At 43.5% G+C, this 26,889-nt stretch overlaps 1 protein-coding gene across 2 annotated transcripts in view; it reads right to left on the bottom strand.

Annotated features, from left to right (window-relative positions):
- Positions 1–5,212: 5,212 nt before the first annotated feature.
- Positions 5,213–26,889, bottom strand: part of large1 (LARGE xylosyl- and glucuronyltransferase 1) — a 60,585-nt gene continuing 38,908 nt past the window's right edge. The window contains exons 5-13 of one of the 2 annotated variants that reach the window (XM_058067291.1): positions 22,002–22,106; positions 19,085–19,197; positions 13,996–14,121; positions 11,784–11,939; positions 10,244–10,407; positions 8,721–8,999; positions 8,497–8,643; positions 8,083–8,278; positions 5,213–6,797 (exon numbers count right to left, since the gene is read on the bottom strand). In XM_058067291.1, coding sequence (XP_057923274.1) covers positions 6,600–6,797; positions 8,083–8,278; positions 8,497–8,643; positions 8,721–8,999; positions 10,244–10,407; positions 11,784–11,939; positions 13,996–14,121; positions 19,085–19,197; positions 22,002–22,106 — 1,484 coding nt within the window. In that variant the 3' untranslated portion in view covers positions 5,213–6,599. The remainder of the gene's footprint in view (positions 6,798–8,082; positions 8,279–8,496; positions 8,644–8,720; positions 9,000–10,243; positions 10,408–11,783; positions 11,940–13,995; positions 14,122–19,084; positions 19,198–22,001; positions 22,107–26,889) is intronic. The other variant, XM_058067290.1, reaches the window with a different exon arrangement.

Genomic DNA, 26,889 nt, shown 5'->3' on the forward strand with positions numbered 1-26,889 from the left:
GAGCTTTTTGGGGCGAAGCTTACAAAGAAACTTTCAAAAATGGATTCAAACATGAACGGAATCTCAAGCTGATGCGGTGTTTAATTGACTTTAAAAGTCACTTTTAAAGGATGCATTTTAGGCAGCAACAATCACAAAAAAATACCCGCAAAAGCCGTCATAATTACTTTCAATTGAATTGAGTTCATTATTTTATCATTATTATTTGTTTGAGTATAAATGATGTATTATTTGTTAACAAAAACAACAAAATAATATTAATAATGATAATAATGAACACAGAGGGCTGCACGGCGGACGAGTGGTTAGCGCGTGGACCTCACAGCTAGGAAACCAGGGTTCAATTCCAGCCTCTGCCATCTCTGTGTGGAGTTTGCATGTTCTCCCCGTGCATGCGTGGGTTTTCTCCGGGTACTCCGGTTTCCTCCCCCATTCCAAAAACATGCTAGGTTAATTAGCCCCTCCAAATTGTCCATAGGTATGAATGTGAGTGTGAATGGTTGTTTGTCTTTATGTGCCCTGGGATTGGCTGGCCACCAGTCCAGGGTGGACCCCGCCTCTTTCCCAAAGTCAGCTGGGATAGGCTCCAGCATACATTGTTTTTTTTTTTGGGGGGGGGGGGGGGGGGGGGGGGTTACATCTTTCTGCGTCATGTCAGCATCAGGCAGTACAGTCTGGGACCTAAACACCAGTTAAAGACTTAAAGACTCAATGATAACTGAGGACATTCAGTACGTTGGCTTGATGCTATCTTTGTGTGCAGCAGAGAGATTGCGTGGGTTCGATCCTGCATTGAAATACACGTGATCTTTTTCCCCCATCAGGGCAATAAATGCAGATAATTCTGGTGGATTTTATGTGAGCGTTGATTTTGAAAGATAACGTTTACTACATCGATAGTGGACATTTGACTTGGGAAGAACTTTCCTTCCTTCCTTGAGTCCATTTGTTGCTTTTCGTATGAAGAAATGGAAATATGACTTACCGCTTTGGAAAGGTCAACCAAATCCTCGGAAGGTCTCCTCCTTTGTCCTTGACCGCTACGCCCCCACAAGTGTCCGCACGCCCCCAAAGGCCACAGGGGGCCGCAGTGTGCGGCCAGTGTGCATGTTGCGGTACGGCAGCACAAATAGGCGGCGTATGCAAACATGTCCACGTTATGGCGAGCGGCGCTTGTGCTCGTGTTCACGTTTGAGAACAGAGTCAACATTGTTCTTTCCGTGTCGGCTGGTACGACGTCCACTCACACGCTTTGGAGATTTCCCACGGCCACCTCGGGTTCAAAGTTCACATGTGCACGACAGCCAAGGGGGGGGGGGGGTCTTGAGCCAAAAATGCATATCATAAACCATCATTATGTAAATATTTCATTTCACAAATACATTCATTTTGGTTATTCATTTGTTGTATAATATATGGAGATGATGTATTTGATCTTAGATGATGTTTTAATTGAATAATTCATAACCTTGATATGTGTATATTGTCCAGATTTGATGGATGAAGTTCTAATCTTAAGACATGTAAAAATATTGTTTTCTTTGAAATTTAATTTATGAATTGTAATTTAGATTATTTATATTATAAATATACTTTTTCAATTTTGTTTTTATTTTTTTAAATATTTTTTTATCAATAAAATTGATTTAGTTAATATTCATATAATGTTTTTTTTAGTATATACTCAATCAAGCATAAGATATTTTTGCTAAATTAAAAAAATCACCATTATTATGATACAGCATTCCACCATATTATATATCACCATTCCATTATACAGAAAATGTCACGACTATTATTTCATGACACAATTGTAGCTTAATTGTAGATGAATGACAATAAAACTACAGGAAGCACAAAGCAAATATGGTATTTTGCTATATTTTCTAACGCCAATGCTGATTCCATTGTGCGTGAGGCGGCATGAGGCGGCATGAGGCGGCATGAGGCGGCATGAGGCGGCATGAGGTGGCATGAGGCGGCGGTGTACGCATGAGGCGGCGGTGTACCTATGAGGCGGCGGTGTACGCATGAGGCGGCGGTGTACGCATGAGGCGGCGGTGTACGCATGAGGCGGCATGAGGCGGCGGCGTACCTATGAGGTGGCGGTGTACGCATGAGGCGGCGGCGTAGATGATAGATTATCGCACTTCAGCTAAATTGATGAGATTATAAGCATGATTAAGCAATTTGCCCGCTTTGTGCAACTCTGGCGTGAAATAAAGGTTTGCTTTGAATCCACAAAGGTTGCCATTCTTTTTGGAACTGTCAGCGTTTGGGACATTTTCCATCGTGATACAATTTAGGGTTCAGATAAAAGATATAATTCATACGGAAGATATAGAAGATATTATTCATATGGGCTATGTCTACATGATGTTATTTTGACCTTTCCTACTGGTGGGCCACAGTGGGTTCAAATGTTTGGGGGAGGGGCCGTCTATATGTAGGTGGCTTGCTCACGGTGCAACGAAACGAAAACACAACGCATAGGAAGTTCATTCATTCATTATTTTTCCACTGCTTATCCTCACGAGGGTCGCAGGGGGGCTGGAGCCTATCCCAGCTGTCTTGGGGCGAGAGGCGGGGTCCACCCTGGACTGGTGGCCAGCCAATCCCAGGGCACATATAGACAAACAACCATTCACACTCACATTCATACCTATGGACAATTTGGAGTGGCTAATTAACCTAGCATGTTTTTGGAATGTGGGAGGAAACCGGAGTACCCGGATCCTCCTTGTTTACTTCTCCGTGCCACAACAGCACGGCAAGTCATGTTGCCGGGTAAAGTTCCATGTTCCATGTTCCATGTTCCATGTTCCAACAGGTTCCATGTTAAATGTTTAAGAGTGGAAATGCCTAGTGGGCCTGATGTGCCCGCAGACCACAGTTTGCCCACCCGTGTGTTATAATTGAATTTAAATTGAGCAAATCTTAAAAGAAACAATGAATTCCAACATAAAATATAGCATTGGCTAGCTGTGTACCATAAATGCAACATTTGGTGTACCATAAATGCAACATTTGGTGTCGTCGTGTGATCGATAGAACCAAATAGGCAGAACAATGGCAGTAACAGCTCTGGCTGTAGGCAACCTCCCGTTTTTTTATTAACCCCACAAGTTGGCAGTCCTTGCATTGGAGGCGTCAGCTGCCTCTGCATGCGCTTTAAATTATTGATATGAAACTCATGCATGTCATACTGTCAATATATATGAATAGAACCTCATGAATATTGCCCGTGCTTATGATTATTATATTTTAACTACACTGACAAGATAAGATAAGATAAGAAGACGTTTAAGATTTATTTTGATAACAACAAAAATGCTTGGAATATCATATTGCAAGTACAGTTTTCCTTTAATGCTAGCTGAACATTTTGCCGCTATTACAACATTGGTTGCGATGCTTCTGGGTTGTGCACTTTTTCATGCAGTCCAAATCATTATTGAAGTGAAAAAGCAGCTATATTACAGACATAGTCCTAATAATCCTACTGTCTGCATCTGCTGTACAACAAAAGGCCACAAGGTGTCAGTAAAGAACCAGGATTCGACCTTTTCATCTTAAAGCGATAAAAGCTGAGTTGTATAAAAATCTTATTTTGCGTATCCGAGCGGGAAGAGCGAAGCCCTGGAGGCTGGACTCCGGCCTAGCGGATGGAAGTCCCAGTTGTCCCAGAAGTCCCAGGTCCTGTGAATAAATGAAATGTGTCTGCTCTGGAGAGACTTCATGAAATCCACAGTGATTAACGTTTGAAGAGCAACTTCAAACCGCATCTGGCTGGAGGTGGAAGGGATCTGCTGGACCCACCAGAGACCACCGGATGAGACATCTAAGCAGATGGCTCCTTAGCTGGGAGACATGATGGATGGGATCTCGTTAGCACCACTAACGGTGGGAGCTCCTTCACGTTCACTCACGCTGGATCCTATGACAAATATGGATTTCAATTTATACAAATATTATATGAAAATAATATGAAAAATATTCATATTATTACTTACATCATTTCTTGGGTCTGGGGGTCTATTACTTAGTCGATATGTCCGGACCTCCAGGGAGGGACGCCTTGTAGATGGTACGTTTAAGGGAAAAAATGTCACCATTTCACAGTAAATAAAAATAAAATAAGCTGCACAAAACTTTAAAGGCTCCGTGATAAAAGCAGCAGCGCCGTGGGACCTGCATTAAAATAAGTTAAAGGGACAGCTCCACGGGGGACTGTTGGACCCCCGGGGGCCGAGGAACTAGGTTGCAGCCCAAATAGAACATCCTTACCAATGGGAGGTTACTCTCACGACAACCAATATTCAATGAAAAAGGTCTCAGCTCCAAACTCAGATGAGAGTACCACTGTTGGTACGCGGGGCCAAGCAAGACGATCCTGCATCAGGTCTTCTGTTCGGGTGGGCAACCACATGGGCAACCAAAGGGGTCCTGATCTCATCACAGATTATGGCCCTCGTCCTTCCTCGTCCTTCCTCGTCCTCCTCCTCTCATTCTCACACCTCTGGCTCTCCCTCTGATTTCAATGTTGGCATCCATTGTTCCAAAACAGAGAAACTCACCTGTTGCCGTTTTCTGCTAAAGCTGTCATTGCTAATTGTTCAAATGTGTGTCAGCTGTTTACCCATGTGATGAGTCAATGTGAATAATAGGAATATTCATTTGACTCTTTTGACTGCCGTTGTGTTCTTTGTGAAAACAAGAAGTTTACTTCATGAAAATTGTGCCAAAACTCAGAGAATTGAACAAAGTGTGTTGAAGATCAGCAGTCTGAGCGTAAAGCAGGAATTGTGCTTCTAGTTTAGCAGACTTGGATCATGGAGTTGGTGCATTGGTTTGATGTTGAGGCATCACAAATTGGGTGTAAACGATGGAGAAAAGTCTATTACGCTTGTAGCTTGTTGTTGACACTCGTTAGCAGCTGTTAGCATCCCTTTGCTACATCCAATGATCGCATGACCCCGTGGAAATATGGATTTGAGAGGCTGCATAGTGGCAGTGAATGGTGAAAAGATGGCATCAAGCATGTTTACCTCCTGCTGTCATGGCAACGGAAGCCCAACGGCGCTAACCCGCTACGGAGACTACCGGGAGTACAGTACTATTGTACTGAAGCGTGAACATTATATTTAACTTGTATTAACATCATATTAACATTATATTTAACTTTTATTAACATTATATTTAACTAGATTTATTGAAGTTAGTTTGAGAAGCCCTCGTTTACAGATTTATACAAACACAACATCAGACACGTTTCAGTGTTACCATGACAACGGAGAGCAATGACAAAACAAACAAAGGTTTGACACTTTTTCCTTTTATTCCAGTAGCAGCATCAGTCAGCACTGTCCTACCTCCTGCTCACCGCAGCCCCCCCCCCCACACACACTATACATAAACACACACACACACACACACACACACACACACACACACACACACACACACACACACACACACACCTGTATGATCCCCCGGTGTCCTTCTTGCACGGAGGGAGAGGTTGGAGGAAAAGGAGGAAAAGGAGGAAAAGGAGAAAGAGGCCTCTAGTTTGACAACAGTAAAAGCAAAGAATAAATAAAATGGTCAGCAGGCTAATGTTCAAGCTCAAACTAAATACATTTTCAGCGCATAAAAAAAATCAAGTTAAAACATAAAAACATTGTTTACGTTGCGTTTCCACTGCTCCATCCCAAACGTGGAACATTTAGTCTTAAAAATCAGCATTCTAGTTTTGTGAAGACATTTTGTTTCTTGGTGTGGTTGGAATGTGGCGGCCATATTTACCGTAGGAGTGGGCGGATCAAACACTGTCCTTTACTAATTATAATATTGATCAAATTAAAGGGGGTGGGGGGGGGGGGGTGTCACCAAATCATGCAAAGATCTTGAAAAGTAAAGAGCATCACACGAGCGGCTCCGTATTTACTTGGTACGGGTTTGATGCCAACACTGCAGTATCAGCCAACCCTACCGGACCTGGTTATGTAGCCATCTTGGCTTTTAATAACGACTGTAATAAAATGAGGTACTAGATGGGTACTATGGGTACTAGGTTCCACTAGTACTACACTCCTACAGTTGGTGTCATCAAACTAGAGGCAAGAATAAGCCAGAAAGGGGGAAGGTGGTCTTTGATTGAAATTCACACAAAAACAAGGAAGGACGGGTTGGGATTTGGACCCGCAGCAGCTGATGGCCGACCTCGGTGGTCTTGGTACGACGCTCGCCTCAGTCTTTACCGATTTGTCTCACCGCCATGATGATAAGGTGTCGTCCAAAATGCTTTCCTCACGGATGCAACGATGCCCCCCCACCATGCCCGCGTGTACGCCACACACATGCACACGCAGCCTGAAGCCTAAAAATGCAGCAGGGGGCGCCACTGCTTTTTTACCCCCCCGCCCCCCACATCCGAGGAGGTGACTATTTCACTTTCACTTGGATGGTGAAGAAAGTCTTCATTTATTCCACCATCTTTGTTTTGGCGCTGCACCCCCCCCCCCCACCTATGTCGCTACAGTGTAGTCTTTTGTGGTTACGGAGGGGGGGCGGATGAGGGATTGCAGCGGGGGCGGGGGCTAGCTGTTGTTCTCGGCCGTCATGTATTTAAGGGCGGCGAAGCCGTAGCGCCTGGACATGTTCTGCTGGAACTCCTCCTTCAGGGTCTTGAGGCAGACCCGGTACTGCTTGTTGGAGCGGAACTTGGTGATGTCGAAGCTGGGCGCGTGGGGCATGTGGATCATGTACGCGTTGGGCAGGACCACTAATTCATATTCCTGAACACAAAGGGAAGTTTGCATCACGCCTTAGTCTTTTCATGTCAATGTTGACACACTAGATATGATATATGATATATGATATGATATATATGATATCATATATATGATATGATATCATATATATGATATGATATATATGATATGATATATATGATATGATATGATATATATGATATGATATATATGATATGATATATATGATATGATATATATGATATGATATATATGATATATGATATGATATATATGATATGATATATATGATATGATATATATGATATGATATATATGATATGATATGATATATGATATGATATATGATATGATATACGTATATGATATGATATATGGTATGATATATGGTATGATATATGGTATGATATATGGTATGATATATGGTATGATATATGATATGATATATGATATGATATATGGTATGATATAAGGTATGATATATGGTATGATATATGATATATGATATGATATATGATATGATATATATGATATGATATACGTATATGATATGATATAAGATATGATATAAGATATGATATAAGGTATGATATAAGATATGATATAAGATATGATATAAGGTATGATATATGGTATGATATATGGTATGATATATGGTATGGTATATGATATGGTATATGATATGGTATATGAGATATGATATGAGATATGATATGAGATATGATATGAGATATGATATGAGATATGATATATATGATATGAGATATGATATGATATGATATATGATATGATATATGATATGATATATGATATGATATATGATATGATATATGATATGATATGATATATGATATGATATACGCATATGATATGATATACGCATATGATATGATATAAGGTATGATATATGGTATGATATATGATATGATATATGATATGATATATGATATGATATATGATATATGATATGATATATATGATATGATATATGGTATGATATATGGTATGATATATGGTATGATATATGATATGGTATATGATATATGATATGATATATGATATATGATATGATATATGATATGATATATGATATGATATATGGTACGATATATGGTATGATATATGATATATGATATGATATATATGATATGGTATATGATATATGATATATGATATATGATATGGTATATGATATATGATATATGATATGGTATTTGATATATGATATATATGATATGGTATATGATATATGATATGATATATGCCTTTCCACATTCTGACTAGGAGCTGAAATCTGCGCGTGTCTTACCTGTGCATCCAGTTCCATGATGTGTGCCACCTTGTTCCAGCCGAAGCCCACGAAGCGGCGGTCATACTCGGGGCTGTCCCTCCTCACCATGACGTAAGGCTCGAAGTCCGCCTCCCACTCCACCTTGTAGGGCGTGGTGGCTGTCCGCCATTTGGCAAAGTTAGTTGGTGCGTGGCCTTTGGTCCACACATGGTACCTGGAGGGGGCCGCAAATATTCATTGCAGGTTCATCTCTACACGTGATGGGAGCCCAAATACTGTCTTCTTTCGAGCACCACATCATCAAATATACTATATCTATATATCTATATCTATATTTATCTATAGCATGGGCGAGTTTTGACATTTTGTAAGTAAAGCCAGGTCCTTTGTGCAGTCCAGGTAAATGAACGCCCGGCAGTTAAAGCGGCTCACCTGAATGTGAAGAGAGTTCCCATGTCAAGCTGAGAAAGCAGCTCAGCTTTGGATTTGGGGTAAGACAGACGATAGCGCAGCGTCTCAAACGCTGGCACCACCAGTGCTTTCTTGGCGTCGGCCATGTCGAGTTGAACAACTGACTTCCTGACAATATGGATGAAGGGTTCCCAATATCGGTCCACGTACCGCAAGTCATCATGATTGTGATCCAGCGGTCTTACCTGAGATACTCGTAGAGGCCGTACATGGGCAAGAAATCGATGTCGGACAGGAACATGTAGGGTGTATTGACCTGTCGCATGGCCACATTCCGCAGCAGGTTGACGGGGTAGAACTGTCCCTCTTTGTAGACAATGTGGTAGCCAACGTTGCCACGGCTCATGAGCACCTCCGAGCCCTGGGCGTAGCGCAGGAACTGCTGCGCCTCGGCGTCGGACAGGTACAGCGCCAAGCTGATGGGGCCTTCCCAGTGCTTGCAGATGGCCTCCAACATCTGAAGCCTGCACACAGGAGAAGCACACATTAGCTCCATGGACGCCCTCATCATTTAGATGCATAATAGTCAACATACATCCCAGCAAATGCAATTAACTAATTACACATCATTAACAGTATCATTGGAATGTCAATACAATACATTCAACAAATAACATTCATTCATTCTTTTTCTACCGCTTATCCTCACGAGGCTCGCGGGGGTGCTGGAGCCTATCCCAGCTGTCTTGGGGCGAGAGGCGGGGTCCACCCTGGACTGGTGGCCAGCCAATCCCAGGGCACATATAGACAAACAACCATTCACACTCACATTCATACCTATGGACAATTTGGAGTGGCTAATTAACCTAGCATGTTTTTGGAATGTGGGAGGAAACCGGAGTACCCGGAGAAAACCCACGCATGCACGGGGAGAACATGCAAACTCCACACAGAGATGGTCGATGGTGGAATCGAACTTGGGTCTTCTAGCTGTGTGGCCTGTGCGCTAACGACTGGTCTGCCCAACAGATAACATAATAAGCAAAAAAAAGACGGCAAAACGTCAATACTGGCAGCGTATGATTTCATGTTTTTGATGTCTTCTTTCACTCGGTTATGTAATTCAGGAATTGTGTTCATCCGTTTGTGTCCAGGCCATTTGTGGTGCCTGTCAAACATTTCCAACATGTTCCGAAATGTTGTCTTCTCAACCGTATTGAAGGTTGCTTGTCTTTTGCAATGTAGCGAGCGACACAGTCTGTGAGCGCGCACCCTTTTCCTGCTCCGATCACCCAGCAGCACATTTGGTTCCGTCAGCACGTTGAAACACGGATGTTGCTGTGGAACGTCAATAGTCCCCCAACAGATCACCACGGGCCTAAGTAAGGTACCAATACGGCAACACGCATGCGGCACAATAACATTCTTGGCAAGGCACTCCAATAACTTGCTGGGCCAAAATCTTGTTGTGTCCTGGGGGGGACTTTTTTGTGGAATCATCCATGGTTTTACCGCCTTCTGGTACCTCATTCATTTGAGGGCATTTGAGCAGCGCAACTGCGGACCAAGGTGGCCACAAACGCACCCTTATTTAGCATTCCAGGGAGTCATCTCTGCAAAAGCAGAACCAGCTGGAACAGCATCAGGTAATCAGGTACTTGTCAAGGTGATACCGCACCACAACTCCTGACGTGCGTCTGGATGGCCATGAAATAACGACCAGAGATGCGAGGCGGTGATCATATTTGGGTACATGGTGAAACAATACCTGTCCATGGAAAGCTGGGCGACTAAGGTGACGTCTGTGTTGTCAGACGTGACTTGGTACTCATAGTGGAGGAAGTAAAGGTGCGTTCTGTGGACGGTGAATCTCTCCCGACGGAACTCGTAGCATGGATCGTCTTCATCCAACTCGGACAGCGTCTTCTGGAGCTGGAAGCAGACAAAAGCGGAAATGTTGCAACCAGAATCCATAACAGTGCCCTGAAGTGGCCACGACCATGAACCTAAACCTAGCCCCAACCCCCCCTTAATCCCAATACTTGGACTATGGCGCCCCTTCCAATGCCATCAGGATTATTTTAGAGCGCTATTGTCAGGCTCTACTGTGGGTGACACATGCACTGTTGTTGGAAAGGTTGAACCAAAATCACAACCATGAATACACAGGAAGTGGTGTGCACTTTGGACACCCCATACTTGGACCAAACGTTCCGACTTGCAATCCCATGAGACCATCAAAAAAAGTCATGTTACATTTTTCTGAGCATTTTAATGCAACATCTCAACATCAACTTAAGTTAGTTAAGGATCGTTAAGAAATTCTTCCATTCGTTTTCTACCACTTGAGTGTCACGGGGGTGCTGGAGCCTATCCCAGCTGTCTTGGGGCGAGAGTACACCCTGGACTGGTGGCCAGCCAATCCCAGGGCACATATAGACAAACAACCATTCACACTCACATTCATACCTATGGACAATTTGGAGTGGCTAATTAACCTAGCATGTTTTTGGAATGTGGGAGGAAACCGGAGTACCCGGAGAAAAGCCACGCATGCACGGGGAGAACATGCAAACTCCACACAGAGATGGCTGAGGGTGGAATCGAACTTGGGTCTCCTAGCTGTGTGGCCTGTGTGGTAACCACTTTTCCACTGTGCAGCCCCGGTTAAGAAATCCAAATGTTACATGTTAAAAACTGCTCATAAAAGTGGTTTTCAAACTGGGGATCCCGGGGTTATGACGGGTGGGCTACCATGAGCATGTTTATTATTATTATTATTATTATTATTGTTATTATTTGTTACATTCCCTCTTCATCATAGCGGTGTTTTGACCACCTGTGCTCCATGCAACGTACGTCGGGAATCCTCCAAAGTCCAAAACAGGGCCGCTACGATGTCCATACGGAAACAGTGAATTTGTTCATTCCAACTGATTCCCTTGATGAATGGGAAATATAAATATAAATATAAATATTTGGGGCTGACAAAACCAAAGACATCCATCAGGGAGCTTTGTTCCAATACGGTGAGATTGGCCCAGCCATTTAATCCAGTACCAAGGAATGATGATTACAGACGTGCATTTGCTCCCTAATAAATGCAATAACAAATAAATAAAGTTTGCTGACGGAGTCAACCAAACCCTTCAGGTCCCAAACATGAAGAATTCAATAGCAGCTTGTACATAAAACATGGCTGAAGCTGACCTACCTGGCTGAGAAATGGATGAATCCGGTGGAGCCGGCTGTCACAGCTGCTGGCATACAACGGGTAGAAGACTGTTGCACACCGTGCGGGTACTCACATTCTCGCTGTTGTGGTCGGCCTCACTGGGGCAGCCAAACAGCTCTCGCCGTAGCAGGTTGCCGTCGTACTCCAGGAAGGTCAGGTAGAGATTACGGAAAAACTCCACGTGCTTGTTCTTCACTCGTAGTTTCTTAGGAGAGTTCCAGTGGATGACCTGGGCAGACAAGGTGAGCACACGTTGACTTCCTATTCAGTGCAAAGTAAGCTTCAAAATAAAAGCAGGGTCCTTTTATCCTGGTTGCACAAACGGAGGACAACCATGTCAACAATCATCTTTAGTGCAAGCAATGGCTGGTTTTAGTTTCAAGTGAGCTTTAAAGTTGTGAAGATGTTTTTAGACCTGTGTGAGAAACGTCAAGTCAATCTGACTTATTAAACCGCAAAGCGCCACCACGTGGTAGACTTGGCAAAAAATAAATGGCACAAACAACACAGTGGGGAGTGCCTGTTTTTACTAGTTTTCACCCTTTTGTGCACAACGGTTCAGGAGTAGTTAGCTTCACTTAGCTTATGTTTGTTCTTGTAGCCGTTGGTTTAATGATTAAGAACGCCAAAGAATATTTGGACTTTTTCATCTTAGGCCCAGAACAACGAACCCCAAGTGTGAATGCAGCCAAGAGTCCGGTTTACCTACACCAGACTTTCCATGGAAATCCTTTTTTAGAATCCACTTCAACCACAATCATTGGTTTAAAGTGTTCAAATGTCCACTACTGCATGATCACAGTATAAAAAATATCTCTTTAGGCCACATGGAAGAGTCACACAAATATTGCAAGGTGACTATGAAAAAAAAGTCATTGATTGGCGGCCATAATTATGCAGTAGTAATAAAGTCAAAGGTACTTGAAGTGACAAAATGTGGATACTATTAAAGTTAGGGCAGGATTGATTTGGTTTGCGTATCACAGGCAGGAAGGAGGTGGAGACACTTCCTGTTGAAGACAACCAGATGCTTTATGTTCCTTTTTCATCCAATTTTCTTTTCCTGAGCGATGCTGACTTTGCTTATGCCTGCTTGGGCGACCATGAATGAGCCGTCAAAAAGAAAGAGTGCTGGAATGCAACTATTTGGACTGGTTTAAAAAGTGCCACCTTATTCCTCCCTCAGGGCATCGATGACATTAAGCCGCACCTTCAGCTTTGATCAACAGTCCGTCTTCCAGTAGTTTGATCCGTGCCGCGTCATGTGGAATTTGTTTTAGGTGACTAATGTTATGGCAAGTCTTCATTAGGTCTAGTCTAGTCTAGTCTAGTGTAGTCTAGTCTAGTGCCCCAAAACCTGCCTCAGAAATTGTCTCCAAAATGTGAAAGGAATGCAACGTGTACTTTATCTATGCTCTTTTTTAGTGGCCCTTGGCATCCATCCATCCATGGTCTGTAGTGCTTGTCCTCACAGCGGTATGCTGGAGCCTATCCCAGCTGTCTTTTCAGACCAGAGTCGGGCTCCACCCTGGACTGGTTGCCAGCCAATCGCAGGTCACATAAACAAACGTTGGCACATTGTAACAAAATATATGATATAGCTATAACACAAATCTAAAACGTGGATATTTCATTTGCATAACTTTGCATACATTAACCTCCGTTGGAAGAGTTTGCAGATTTTGAAAGTACAATTCTTTTTTGTTGGCCTGCAGTTATGGTTGAGCCCTATGAATGCTGCTAGGCAATAAGTGGCCATTCGGGTGATTGACAAAATGAATGATTGAGCCAAATCAATAATAATTCAAGTTTGGAAGTTCTGAACATTAAACTCCATACATGAAAGATTTGAAGCAATATTTGGTTAATATATTAGCATTTGTACAATGACTTCATACACATCTAGACGTCTACAATTGTTAGCAATCGCTGGAGTTCCTGAGTACCACTAGATGGAGCCCAGGTACCACCGGTGGTGCTTGAAGCAGTTTCACAGTAAATGCTCTACACCAGTGCCCCCCCCCCCCCCCCCACCCCCAAACTTTATTGGCGCATATTTTACTGTACAAAGTCTCACAGCACCAAACAAAATGATGCGTGTGTTGGATGTGGAGGCTGAAGCAGATCTGCAGGAATGAAACAAGTCAAAAGTCTCCTTTGGCCAGCTGGCTGATGAAGACCGTTTGGAAGTCAGGTCAGGTACGTTTGTGTGTGTGTGCGTGTGTGTGTGTGTGTGCGTGTGTGTGTGAGTGTGTGTGTGTGCGTGTGTGTCACCAGCGACTCACCTTGAGGTCCGACACATCTTTGTAGCACTTCTCAGAGCGGGTGTGGTCAGAGAGCTGAACGTTCCAGAAGCATGGAAGCTGGTGAACCAGGAATGGATTCTGCTTGATGACAGCATTGAAGATATCCTGCACACAGAAAGGCTTGGATTAAAACCTTTATTATGATACTGATGTGTACAGACACACATGTCATGTCAGGGTGGCTATATATTAGAACATTGACACATTTATAGACATACGCTACATTTTTAAATCAGTAAAGTCATGAAGTACAACTGTTACAACCAATACTTTCCAGCAGGGGGAGCCCTGTTCACACAGTGCAGGGGTGTCCAAAATGTTCAGAGGGCCACATCAAAACAAATGTGAACAGGTGTGGGGACCATTATGATATTGGGGGGGTTGTCTATGTAATGTTTTAACCCGAGCAGTCTTTAATGTCGTCTCTTATGTGCTTTGGGTCCATAAAATTGAGCTGCAAATACTGCAAAATACTTCTTTTCCTTTCCCTAGGCTATGTTACTGGACATTATGAAATGTTTAAACACTAACATGTACAAATAATGTAAGTAAAATTATTTGAAAATTTAATTTTAACAACCCCCCCCCCCCCAATTTGATTAGATGCTCTTGTAACCCACATATGAAATTGTGGCATAAGGAAAAAGGCATCTGAGACGAAGGTCTGAGGACATCACATATGTTCATATAGAATGTATTAATAAGGTTCAGCCTGAGGCTTTTACTGTATATTTATTCAATTCCATTCTGAAGATTTACCAAGCATTATTAATGTCGGTGAGTATGAATAATTTATTCGCGTTTCATGTTGTCTGGAAGGGCGAAAAAAAAAAAATGTAAAGTTGACTAAAAATGACATTCCGAGGCACACACGCCACCACACTGTTAGAGCTTTTTCTCCTTGGAATTAGGAGTGTAGCATAGACTGGCAGTACAGACAGGACACCAATTCCATACATACAATACGTTTGAAAGAAAGGTGACTGTAAACGTACAGTATACCAGTATACCGCTCGCAAAATGTTAATTTCGGCTGAAATTTCTGTGACACTAAGCTCAGCATCCACTATTTCCCGAGCGTCACTATGACGAGGTGGCGTTGATCAATTGTTAGACAACATTTATGGTTCCATTCCCGATGTGCGGATCACACGCTTGTTGTGAATGTTGTTCAGCTCCTTGTTAGAGAACAGCAAGAGGTGCAAAAAGTACTGCAACCTTTGACAGTTGGACATATGCAGTCAAAAGTTTAGAAAAGGTCAAACGCTTGGAAAGGTTACACTACGTTTTAGTTTCATCCTATAACCTCACCGGAAAGCCGAATAGCCCCAACTTTCTGTGAGTAGTGTATACTGTAATTGTGAAAAAGTGATACGGCTACTTTATGGCCAGAAAGTACATTTCCAATGATGCTTAGAGTAGTGACGTGGAAGAAAACATCTTGTGTCTTATGCAGCAATCCAAGCTAAGTCAAATGAATTAGGTGTACAATTACCACAGCTTCTACTTGCATTAGTCGGACTGCCAAGCGTCTGCTGGACTACTGCGTGAGGAATTGAATAGCTGAAGTATAATGGCTAATTTGCCATGAGGAAAAAGTGAAAGAGAGAGACAGAGAGACTGACAAAGTGTGTGATGAAGGAATCATGGGGCTGTTTCATTTTGATGGTGAAAAAGCAGACTTCTGTGTTTTTAGTTCTCAGGAGGAGGAAGAGGATGGTGATTTCATTGAGTTAATCAAAAGAAGACAAAAAACCAAAAATGTTTTTGTGCACAGGTAAGATGTATAGTCTGTAAATGATGGTACGTTTTTTCAGACTAAAATCTTTGTCCTGTGTTTTAATTGTGTTTATATTCATGATCACAAAATGAAAGGCAAAATCACAAAATAATTCCATGTTCTTGAAAAACGTCAATTTAAAAAGTACTGGCCTGCATTTACTTGGTATCGGCTCAATAACAGAGTGCAGTGCACGGTAGATGGCGTTGGGCTAGCATGTGCTAACTGTGGCAATCAATACGGCCCATGCTGAGCACGCAGACTCGGACGTAATCTTAATAAATGGGTTAATTATTCTTTTTTCCCCTCCAGTTGTTGGGAAGCAACAAGGTAAAGTCATACTGTCGCTTCCCAAGCCTCCGTACGACAAAGTGCTTCTATTCCTAATTTATGTGGCATAAGAAGGGAAGAGGAATGCTTAAGATCTGGGACACTTCTTGACTTTCCAGTTTGGGGCAAGGCCCACAAGACGACAGTCGGTGACAGACACCAACCATCTAACGGGAGCCATAAAAGCTCTATAACCACGTAATAAATGGTGCGATAAAGCCAGCTGACAGACCATTGGAGGAGCTCATACGGCAGAAGGCAGATGGAATGCTGAAATGATTCCGAAAGCGCCGTTCATTTTCCAAACTGCATACCTTGCGGGACTTTACTTAATGAAGGTTTAATTAAAATCTCATAAACGTACCACTCATCTGGATGAGCTTGGGATAGCTGGGAGATAATGGGGAGATCCTTGGCCAAGGTTGTGAGTGAAATGCCCTGACGATATCCATGCATCCCGGGATGGCGCTACGTGGCCGCAAGCCGAGTGGCATGAGAATGCAGTAAAATGGCAAATGGGCTGCATTCATCATGAACGGAACTAAAGCCCTTTTAAACAGTGTTGCTCGTTCACACAACAATAATGGTGTCAAAAAGGTACGTGTCCTGGTCTGATGGATCACATGTAGACACTGGATGTGCCAGTTAAACAACCTAATAAGGGCCTTACAATTCACTCACATTTGACCCTAATCAGGGAAAATGTCGGAATATTCATTTGAACCCTTTGAAGGACATCTCAGCCAGCTTCATCATCCATTTTCTTCCGCTTATCCGATGTTATCCCGGCCAACCTATGGCCAAAACGACCACAAGTAAGCGTAGGAATGGAGATCGAGCGGTTAATTGCCTTTCAGCTCAGCTCCCTCTTCACCAGAACAAAGTCCGCATCGCACCAGACTGCAGGCCTCATGCTCAAAGACTAAATAAGGCAGTTGTAGACCGAGAACTTGGTGCAAGATCCTATCTATTTATCCTCGGTTTGCTCTTTTGTGACGTCAAATGACGATTGTTAGGATAAAATGGAGTGGGGGGGGGGGGGGGGCTGCTAGCCAACAATCATAGTTTGGGTGGTGTCATCTTTCTTTGCATCCAATTCCAATGGTGGTCATGGACCCCCACCCTCTGAAACCAGGCTGACTGTGCCTTGTTTATTTGTCAGAGGCTAAATGATTGAATCTTTTAGGAACGGATAAAAGAACAGCATTGGGCAAAGATGGTGTTGTCGACGCCCCCCTCTGTTCAGAGATGGCTTCTCAATCATAACATAGCTAGCTAGCTTCCCTCACTCCTCTTTCAAACCATCCTTCTCCTCTGTCCCGAATGTGTGCACTTTTGGCCACAAGAGTGCTTTACTTTCTCTGAGGTGCAGGAAGACCGCAGAGTCTGGACCCCAGTTAGCCCTTCTGTGTTCCGTGTTCTATGTCATGTATCATGTGACATGCAGAGTCTGGACCCGAGTTAGCCCTTCTGTGTTCCGTGTTCTATGTCATGTATCATGTGACATGTGACATGCAGAGTCTGGACCCGAGTTAGCCCTTCTGTGTTCTGTGTTCTATGTCATGTATCATGTGACATGCAGAGTCTGGACCTGAGTTAGCCCTTCTGTGTTCCGTGTTCTATGTCATGTATCATGTGACATGTGACATGCAGAGTCTGGACCCGAGTTAGCCCTTCTGTGTTCCGTGTTCTATGTCATGTATCATGTGACATGTGACATGCAGAGTCTGGACCCGAGTTAGCCCTTCTGTGTTCCGTGTTCTATGTCATGTGACATGCAGAGTGTTGACCCGAGTTAGCCCTTCTGTGTTCCGTGTTCTATGTCATGTACCTGCTCCGTTGCTGCTGGTTGTTTCCCCAATGTAAAAACCTTCACTGCACTGGTTTGTTTTTCTGGGTACGAGGTGTTCGGTCTACCAAACTCTATCTCAAAGTGTTGCCAGGTTTGATTTAGTTCCGGTATGTTGTGTTTGTTAGAAATCTAAAACTAAATAAAACTAAAATAAAATGAATTATACAGATGGGTAAATGATTACCAGCCACTACTTGCAAGGGCTTCCCAAAAACTGTTGTTAAAAATATGATGAAAATACTGTATTATTATGATTAGATACTACGATCTGTCAATGATTGCCAGTGTTATTTTTGCAAGTACCAAATTTGAAACAAACAAATCTGGATCTGGATCTGCATCATTTATCTGTATCAGCTTCTATCCTCCGTTGTTACCAACTCATTCATTAGCTAGCATCCTGCTGGTACCACATCGTGCAGTTCATATAGCTGACCGCCTCTAGATGTCGGCTAAATCCCCTTTTAGCTCCAAAGTGTACCATGGAATGACATGATTGTTTCCGTATCGGATGTGGGGAGTTGTCACAGTGGGGCCACTGGGGGCCACTGGGGGCCACTGGTGTCCACTGGTGTCCACTGGTGTCCACTGGGGGCCACTGGTGTCGGACAGATGTCACCACTGTCTCTCTAGAGCCAGTCTTGCACTTGTTGGCCTGAGCCAGAGAATGTCCATACAGAGCGCCTCCAACTGTTCCACTCGTTAATAGAATCCTAAATCCGTCTGGCTGAACAAAGCTTTTAGTCAGCCAAATGTCACGAACCAAAGAAGGTGGGCTTTTTTCTCCATGCACAAGCTTCAAATCTTCATGTGAGGTACACAAAATTCATCAAGTGAACAGCGGTAAATATGACACGGACATTTATGAAAAGTTCAACCCCATTTTCGTCTGACAAATTAAAAATTGCACCAACACTGCATGGTGGTCCAGTGGTGCATTAGCAGTGCGGCGGTGTTAAGTTAATGACCCGAGTGGAGGCTTTCAAATGCGACTCTCGTTAGGCTGAAGAAATATTTAGATGTACTTCATAATACTGCGTTTTCATGTGGTCACTGGATTTTGCATGGCAATATAAAGCGAGGGCCGAGGACAGCTTGCATTTTACCTGATCTGCCAATGAAGTGGACAACATGCTCATTAATTCCCGCTCCGCAGTCAACCGCCACATCTGCTCCCATCTCAGCTTTCGGAGTCGATCGAGGAGAAGCAAAATCACCCCTGGAAAGTACACAGAACACCCGATTTGAAAAAGGTACAGTGGATTGCAGTGGTAAATTGGTATTATGTCAAGGCACTGAAGTGAACCCGTTATTCGTTCACTTCTCACAAACTGGTGCTGGTAAACTATATCTGTAGTCACAGCTGCTCTGGAGCATGTAGTGGACATTCATTCACATTCCTACACCGTGTTGACCAGGGACACGACGACAGGGTGGAGGGAGGGAGGATCGAACCGACAACCTTCCGATTTCTGGATGAAGTGCTCTGCCTCCCGAGGTACTGACATCTAACTGATCAATACCACAACATGCATTCAAATACAACATCCATTCATTCAGGCGAAAAGGGGGTGGGGGGGGGGGCACAGCAGTCAGGTATAAAGTGAGGGATATGGAAGATACCCCTGACTTTCCTTACGTCTCTGGGGGAAGTCAAAGAAAATGTTTTGGTTTTGTATTGACACGAGTCACCGTGTCCAAGGTGTGTGGACGCCAACAGGTTCCACCGTATGAACACCGTATGAAGAGATCCATATAATTGTACCCGGGTTGTAGTGACTTCAGTCCCATTCATGAGGCTCTGAATCAAAGCTTTGTGTTTGCTGAGATAAAGCTTTGGCGATAAGCCTGCAAACAGACTGGCACAAGATGTTGAAAATATGTTCAATCCTGCAGCGGAAACACAAATCATTCCGGGGAAACTTTGTTCCGCAGCACACAAAAAAGGAACTCTTGGGGAAACAACAAAACGACGTCTCCAAGTTCCCTCGCTAATAAAATCAATCTTTCTGGCAGCTACAAATAAAATTAGGCAGCCAATTTTCAGTGGGGGGAAAAAGATGTAGTGAATGACTTTTGAAGACCGGAGCAAACTAACCATCCTTTCCCGGCCTGCTGAGCTCCATCTGCTGGTGTGGCCCCACCAACCAAGCCCACCAACCACCGCTGGACTGGAGCGCTTGTGTCCACTTTCCGTGCCAGTCTCTGTGACTGAATGATAAATGCCCGATTCATCCATTTTATACCGCTTATCCTCACCAGGGGCGCGGGGGTGCTGGAGCCTATCCCAGCTGATTTCAGGCAAGAGGGGAGGTCCACCCTGGACTGGTGGCCAGCCAATCCCAGGGCACATATAGACAAACAACCATTCACACTACATTCTTACCTATGGACAATTTGGAGGGGCCAGTTAACCTAGCATGTTTTTGGAACGCGTGCCTGCAAACTCCAGACAGAGATGCACTAGGGTGGAATCGAACTTGAGTCTCCAAGCTGTGTGGCCTGCGCACTCATCTACCGTGCAGCCAAAAATGCCTTCATGTAAGGCAAATGTAATTGAACAAATTTAGGTGCCACGGCTGTATTGGTATTTAGAAATGTACGACTAATTCTGGACACTTTTTGTCAAGACATAAAATAATGAAAACTAATTTGATCTATTTCTTAATATCTCATAACACACATTAACACAATGCATCTCTGTTTTTTGTCATTTCCAGCTAAAAGACCTACCACTTCCACACTGAATGTGAGGACATTTCTTTTCATGTTGGACGTGCCATGGCTGACTCCATGCAGTCTGGAGGTAATCTAATCTGATGTCTGCCATTGAAGCCAATAATACTACCATAATACTACATGCCATAATACTACATGGAACAACCATGAAACAGCAGGAATTCATTTTTGAAAAATCGCCATAGTGTGATAGAGTGATGATGGAAGCACGACTATATATCAGGGGTGTCCAACGTTTATTATTGGTGCTTGGCATATTCAGAGCATTCAATTGATTACTTATTAATAAGCTATATTACCATTTACTACACTCATTTGATGTAAACCTTTGACAAAGTGTGGATTATTGTTCACATTGATTTGCATTTTTTACCTCTTCAATACACAAAATGCACCCTTCAGTTTTTCTATATGGGCACGCCCTGGAAAACAGTTGGACATCCCTGCTGTACATAGAATAAGTATTTTAACTTTTTGGATTCATGAATTTTAAAAGCAAAAAATGCCCTGGCCATAACCTTCTAACTTTCAAATTCAATGCAAATTTGATAGAGTGTGTTGTGGCAAGACTCCAAATTATTTGGAGAGTGTGCCTGCGGGGCTTTATGAAGCACAAAGAGCTCTCTTATGGCGCTGGAAAGTATTACAGTTTAATCATAATGTAGTGCTGAAAATATTTCCTACAGAAGAATGTGGAGAAGACACAATGAAATTCTATTCATCATTGCTGGACTTGCAATGAGAATGCTCTGCTCCAGTAGCTTCTGGTAAATGCAAACATATAAATAAACACCACATTGTAGTCATTATAGAACAAATGGATTCAGCTTACTGATATGAAACATGAAAGTTGAGGTGTACATCACGTTAGTATTTCAGAAAGTAATACACAACAAGCAACTCTGAGTGGACAACTGATTGAGCTCCAGCTTCCCTGTCACCAAATATAGAATCAGCAGTAATAGATTGATGGATGGATAAAGAGCTACAAGAATAGAAATATCTCATTGATGCTGGTAACCATAGGAAGGAAGTCGTTTCCACAAAGGTCGCTACGTCACCATAGAACTGCAGGGAAGTCAACATAATTAAGGCTAATAGCTAATTTAGCCACTCCTGATGTTTGAAATGTGGAATAAATAGACGCTCTATCAGACGTTTACCGCTATAGCTGCTAATGCTATAGCTGCTAATGCTATAGCTGCTAATGCTATAGCTGCTAATGCTATAGCTGCTAATGCTATAGCTGCTAATGCTATAGCTGCTAATGCTAGCCATACTCACCAGTGTTGAAGCCCCTCCCCAATGCAGGCCAGGGCCGATGGTTCTTCCACAGGTTTCCCAGGTACCAGTCACTCTGGTTCTCCACCAGACCCAGAACCTGCTGGCCTGAAAGACACACCAATATCCATTTTAAATAATAGTTTTCTCTCATTTACTTAATGGAGTATATCAATGTAACATCTTGTGGTTATTTATGGTAAAAACTCCAATTTACCATTTCAACACTTCATGCCTTCATAACAGTTGTGTTACATTCTACTTTTGGACAATGATTGCTTTTTGGTGGGTAACCGTTTGCTGATGCAAATATAGTCGTCTTTTGAAGGCATATTGTTTTGAGAAGCAAAACGCTTCATACAAGAGAACCCAGCCAGGAGCCGGAACTACTTTCCTCAACAAGGAACCCCACCCACAACTTGGCAAAGTGAAGGAAAGGTCACTGTTGATACCAATTCCTCCATGGCAGTCTGCGCTAATATTGAAAGTCCTGCCTGCCTCTCATGGCCCCGCCCTTCCCACTATTTGAGAAGCACTACTTTAAGCTGAGAAAACCCACCAAAAGCACTCATATTGTCTGCATACAGGAAGCGGTCGTGAGGATCAGCGTCCGACACTTCAGGGCCACCTTAATCCCCTCATAAAGCCGGCTTTCATGCCGGCAGCCAACTGCAAAGTGGGGGAGAACTTCAACTGCCACCTGACACGGCCACGACAAAAGGTACTCGGGGAGTTGGATAATTAGCTCTTATGAATGGAAAGATTTAGAGCTTGGGATGGTATAAACAGGAGAAGGAGAGGAGTAGAACTTAATAAAGAGGAGAAATCCAGCTGTTAAATCTGAGAGCAGGGAAGGAGGGATGCATGTGGGCTTAAGTGGGAAGACTTGAAGGCAAGCTGGGCGGATCTCAAAGGTCAAGGAGACGGGCCTTAAGGAGGAGGCAGGATGTAGGGGTGGAAGCTTATTCTAGAATCCTTCAGCAGGCGGTGATGACTTAAAGAAACGATTCGACCCAAACTGTACAAAGATGCTCCCTTTCTGACCACCAAAGTGCACCTTTCGAATGACTCAGCTTCAAACAGGACTTATAAGAGGACTTGTAAAAGAAAGAGGAAATGACTGAAAAAACCCACCTACACAATGACCTTGCTAATTTAGAATGAATAATAAGGAAAGAGAAATAAGCGAGGCACTGGCAGCCTTTCCTAGCTGTCAAATTCCAAGACAAAGAGACGCGGCAGACGGGAAAAAGAAAGTCAGGACACAAACAAGTCGAACAAAACAAAAATATGCCACGGAAGCGCATACGTCACGATCGTCTGAATGCAAACAGCACACACGGCAGTCAGCCAAAGTGACTGAATCAGCTTTTTTATATTCCTTCATATTCCTCTCAACTGAAAAATGCACATTACACATTTTAGATGCTATTGATTGTGCACGTCACGTCTGCTTCCAAGCCCATGTAGAATGAGTCAATACTGACTGTTGAACAAAGAAATACACACAATTCAATATGCAGCGCGTGCATGACCCATCGCAAAAAAAAAAGGCCTCGCATGAACTTTAGGTCCTCCACAATCGACATGTTAGTGAGTTCCGTTAGAAAGGTACCAGCACAGGTTTTAATAGTTGGTACCTGTTGCCGTTATGTATTGGGAATAGAAAATAAAATAGGCTTTCTCTTCAGACATAACATTAATCTCGTTGTACATTTTGTATAATGACAATAAAGGCCATTCCATTCCAGAAAATAAATCTTTTGTACTGTACAAATCTTTCTTCTGGTGGCTAACAAATCCAAAATGGGTGCATTTAGGTTAATACTACAGTATCTACAGCTGCTCAGTGGAAAAGTGGTTAGATCGCAGGCCTCACAGCTAGCAGACCCGAGTTCAATTCCACCCTCGGGCATCTCTGTGTGGAGTTTGCATGTTCTCGCATGTTCTTGCATGCGTGGGTTTTCTCCGGGTACTCCGGTTTCCTCCCACATTCCAAAAACATGCTAGGTTAATTAGCCACTCCAAATTGTCCATAGGTATGAATGTGAGTGTGAATGGTTGTTTGTCTATATGTGCCCTGTGATTGGCTGGCCCCCAAGACAGCTGGGATAGGCTCCAGCATAAGCGGTATAAAAGACGATTGGATGGACAGTTTGTTATTCCCACCTGCGCTATAATACATGGGAAAATTCCTTCCATTTCCCACCTTTTACTGAAATACATAAAAATACATAGTAAAATAACGTGTGAGGGTTCCCACTGTTCCCACTTTAGACAGCATAGTCCAATAAAAACCTATTGGAACAGACTGGAAATGGAATGTAGCTGAAAGAGCAGGTTGCCATCGGAAGCTACTTAGTTCCCCGTCATGAGTGGACAACACGGCTAATGGCAGGTGATGCTTGGGAGGGTAACACGGCCAACTACCTGCCCTTGAATTAGCAGCACTTAGTGTATTACTGTTTCCTAAGTGAAGGAGACATCATTTCTCTCTGATTCAGCACTTCACAGCCCGTGTGACCAAGAGGCTTTTTAGCTGATCAGCTGCTGTCCAAGGGCGCCGGGCGGGACAGAGATGATGTCCTGGTGACAGTCACTTCCTTGTCATGCCAGCTACCAATTTACCCGTGTGTCTTTCCGCCCTTCTCTGTGCTGTGGTTTCCGGTAAAAGCAGCTTTGTGGTGTCACATTTCTTCCACAAGCTCGTTGCCACAGCATCCCCTCCCTTTGGTCTGCCCTCTTTGCTGCATTGCAGTAACACGAGTAAATATTCAACATTTATTAGCTCCGACTCCATCTGTTCATCTTCAGTTGGGACTGTTGGAAGTACACAAAGAAACACAGTAAAACTAGCATTTTGGCAGGGCCGTTGTGGCACAATGGAGACCACTCTGCTCTTGTTGACTGCCCGCATTATGGCGCCAATGCTCTTCCTTCCTTTTCCTTCTCTTTCGCTGCTTTGTGGTCAGCATACAAAAACAATATACACGTATGTCCACCAACTCAATAAGCCACAGACCAGAGACTATTCTTTTGCTGTAGACGTCGACATAACATTTGAGACCAAAGGGGGTGGTTTCTCTGAAAAATGGCTCGGCAACTTCATCGTTATAGCAACAGCATGAAACAATAACAGCAAAATAACTACAGTCCAATTGCACGGCCTTGGAATGGGCATACTTTCATTCATGCTTTCATTCATTTATACCGCTTACCAGGGGGCGGGGGTGCTGGAGCCTATCCCAGCTGGACTGGTGGCCAGCCAATCCCAGGGCACATATAGACAAACAACCATTCACACTCACATTCATACCTATGGACAATTTGGAGTGGCCAATTAGCCTAGCATGTTTTTGGAATGTGGGAGGAAACCGGAGTACCCGGAGAAAACCCACGCATGCACGGGGAGAACATGCAAACTCCACACAGAGATGCCCAAGCAGGGAATCGAACCCAGGTTTCCTAGCTGTGAAGCCTGCATGCTAACCACTCATCCAACATGCAGCCAATGTATATCTCCAATCCATATCCAAGTATGTAATCTGCATATGCGGACCACCTGAGGCAAGTACGACTGCAGCCTGTATGCAATGTAGTGCCTTGCTCTATCTACCCCCCCCCACACACGTGTGGCGGCAAAGCCTCCATGTCTGCAGTGTAGAGCCTGACAAAGACGTAAAGCTGGCATCCTGCAACACATGCCACCAAAATATCACGCCGGGGTAGCACATTAAAAAGTATTACCTTGAATATGGCGTTTTAATACTAGTAGTACTATGGTGAGTTTTAAGCTCAGTGCAGCAACAGTCAGTGAAATGGCAGCCATCATAGTCAACATTGGTCTGTATGGTAGTGACAGTCAAAAGGCCAAGTGTCTCATCCTCTAAGTTTCATGAGCGATATATGTTCTCTTAAAAAGGTCAGTCAAATATGTTTTTGGTCGAAATTAGCATCATTTCCGGTGGACACGCCTCTACTTTCCCCCTCATTCTTTCAGCTCTGTGGGTTATACAGTAATGCGGCATCGCTGTATCGTCACATCCTGTGTGCTTAGGAACATTCATTTTGCACTTAGTGACGACTCCAACACCGCCAGTAATCCTGGTGCCCCCCCCTTATTTTTAAGTACTTATTTCTATGTTTTTTGTTGGTTTTTTTACAGTTAATATATGCGATCAGTGGGCTGCACGGTAGTCGAGTGGTTAGCATGCAGGCCTCACACCTCCACCCTCGGCCATCTCTGTGTGGAGTTTGCATGTTCTCCCCGTGCATGCGTGGCTTTTCTCCGGGTACTCCGGTTTCCTCCCACATTCCAAAAACATGCTAGGTTAATTGGCCACTCCAAATTGTCCATAGGTATGAATGTGAGTGTGAATGGTTGTTTGTCTATATGTGCCCTGGGATTGGCTGGCCACCAGTCCAGGGTGGACCCCGCCTCTCGCCCCAAGACAGCTGGGATAGGCTCCAGCACCCCCGCGACCCTCGTGAGGATAAGCGGTAGAAAAAGAATGAATGAATATGCAATCGGCATCGTTAGCAGCTGATCTCAGTCATGGATGATCAGTAGTGGAATAGGCATCCCAAATCCACATCCATAAATAGTCGCTAAGCAATCTAATGAAATCAGAAAGCAAAAATAGAATGCAAGCTTGTACTCGGGCTGTTTGCACGAGTCAGGTGTTTCACCTTGGCTGGAAATACAAAATGAACAACAGTGGACGATGCAACGTCTACCCGCTTGAGAAAGGACATAACGAGCTGTAATCAAGAAGGTCCTCCATCATCACCATCTCCGTTATTCATCTCCTTCATTTTCTTCTCTCTTATCGCTGCTGCTCATGCACTTTCAAATCAGTGACACGCTATATTCACTAAAAAGTTGGGGCGT

This window comes from Doryrhamphus excisus, chromosome 3, assembly GCF_030265055.1.
Source record: "Doryrhamphus excisus isolate RoL2022-K1 chromosome 3, RoL_Dexc_1.0, whole genome shotgun sequence".
Taxonomy (NCBI): Eukaryota; Metazoa; Chordata; class Actinopteri; order Syngnathiformes; family Syngnathidae; genus Doryrhamphus; species Doryrhamphus excisus.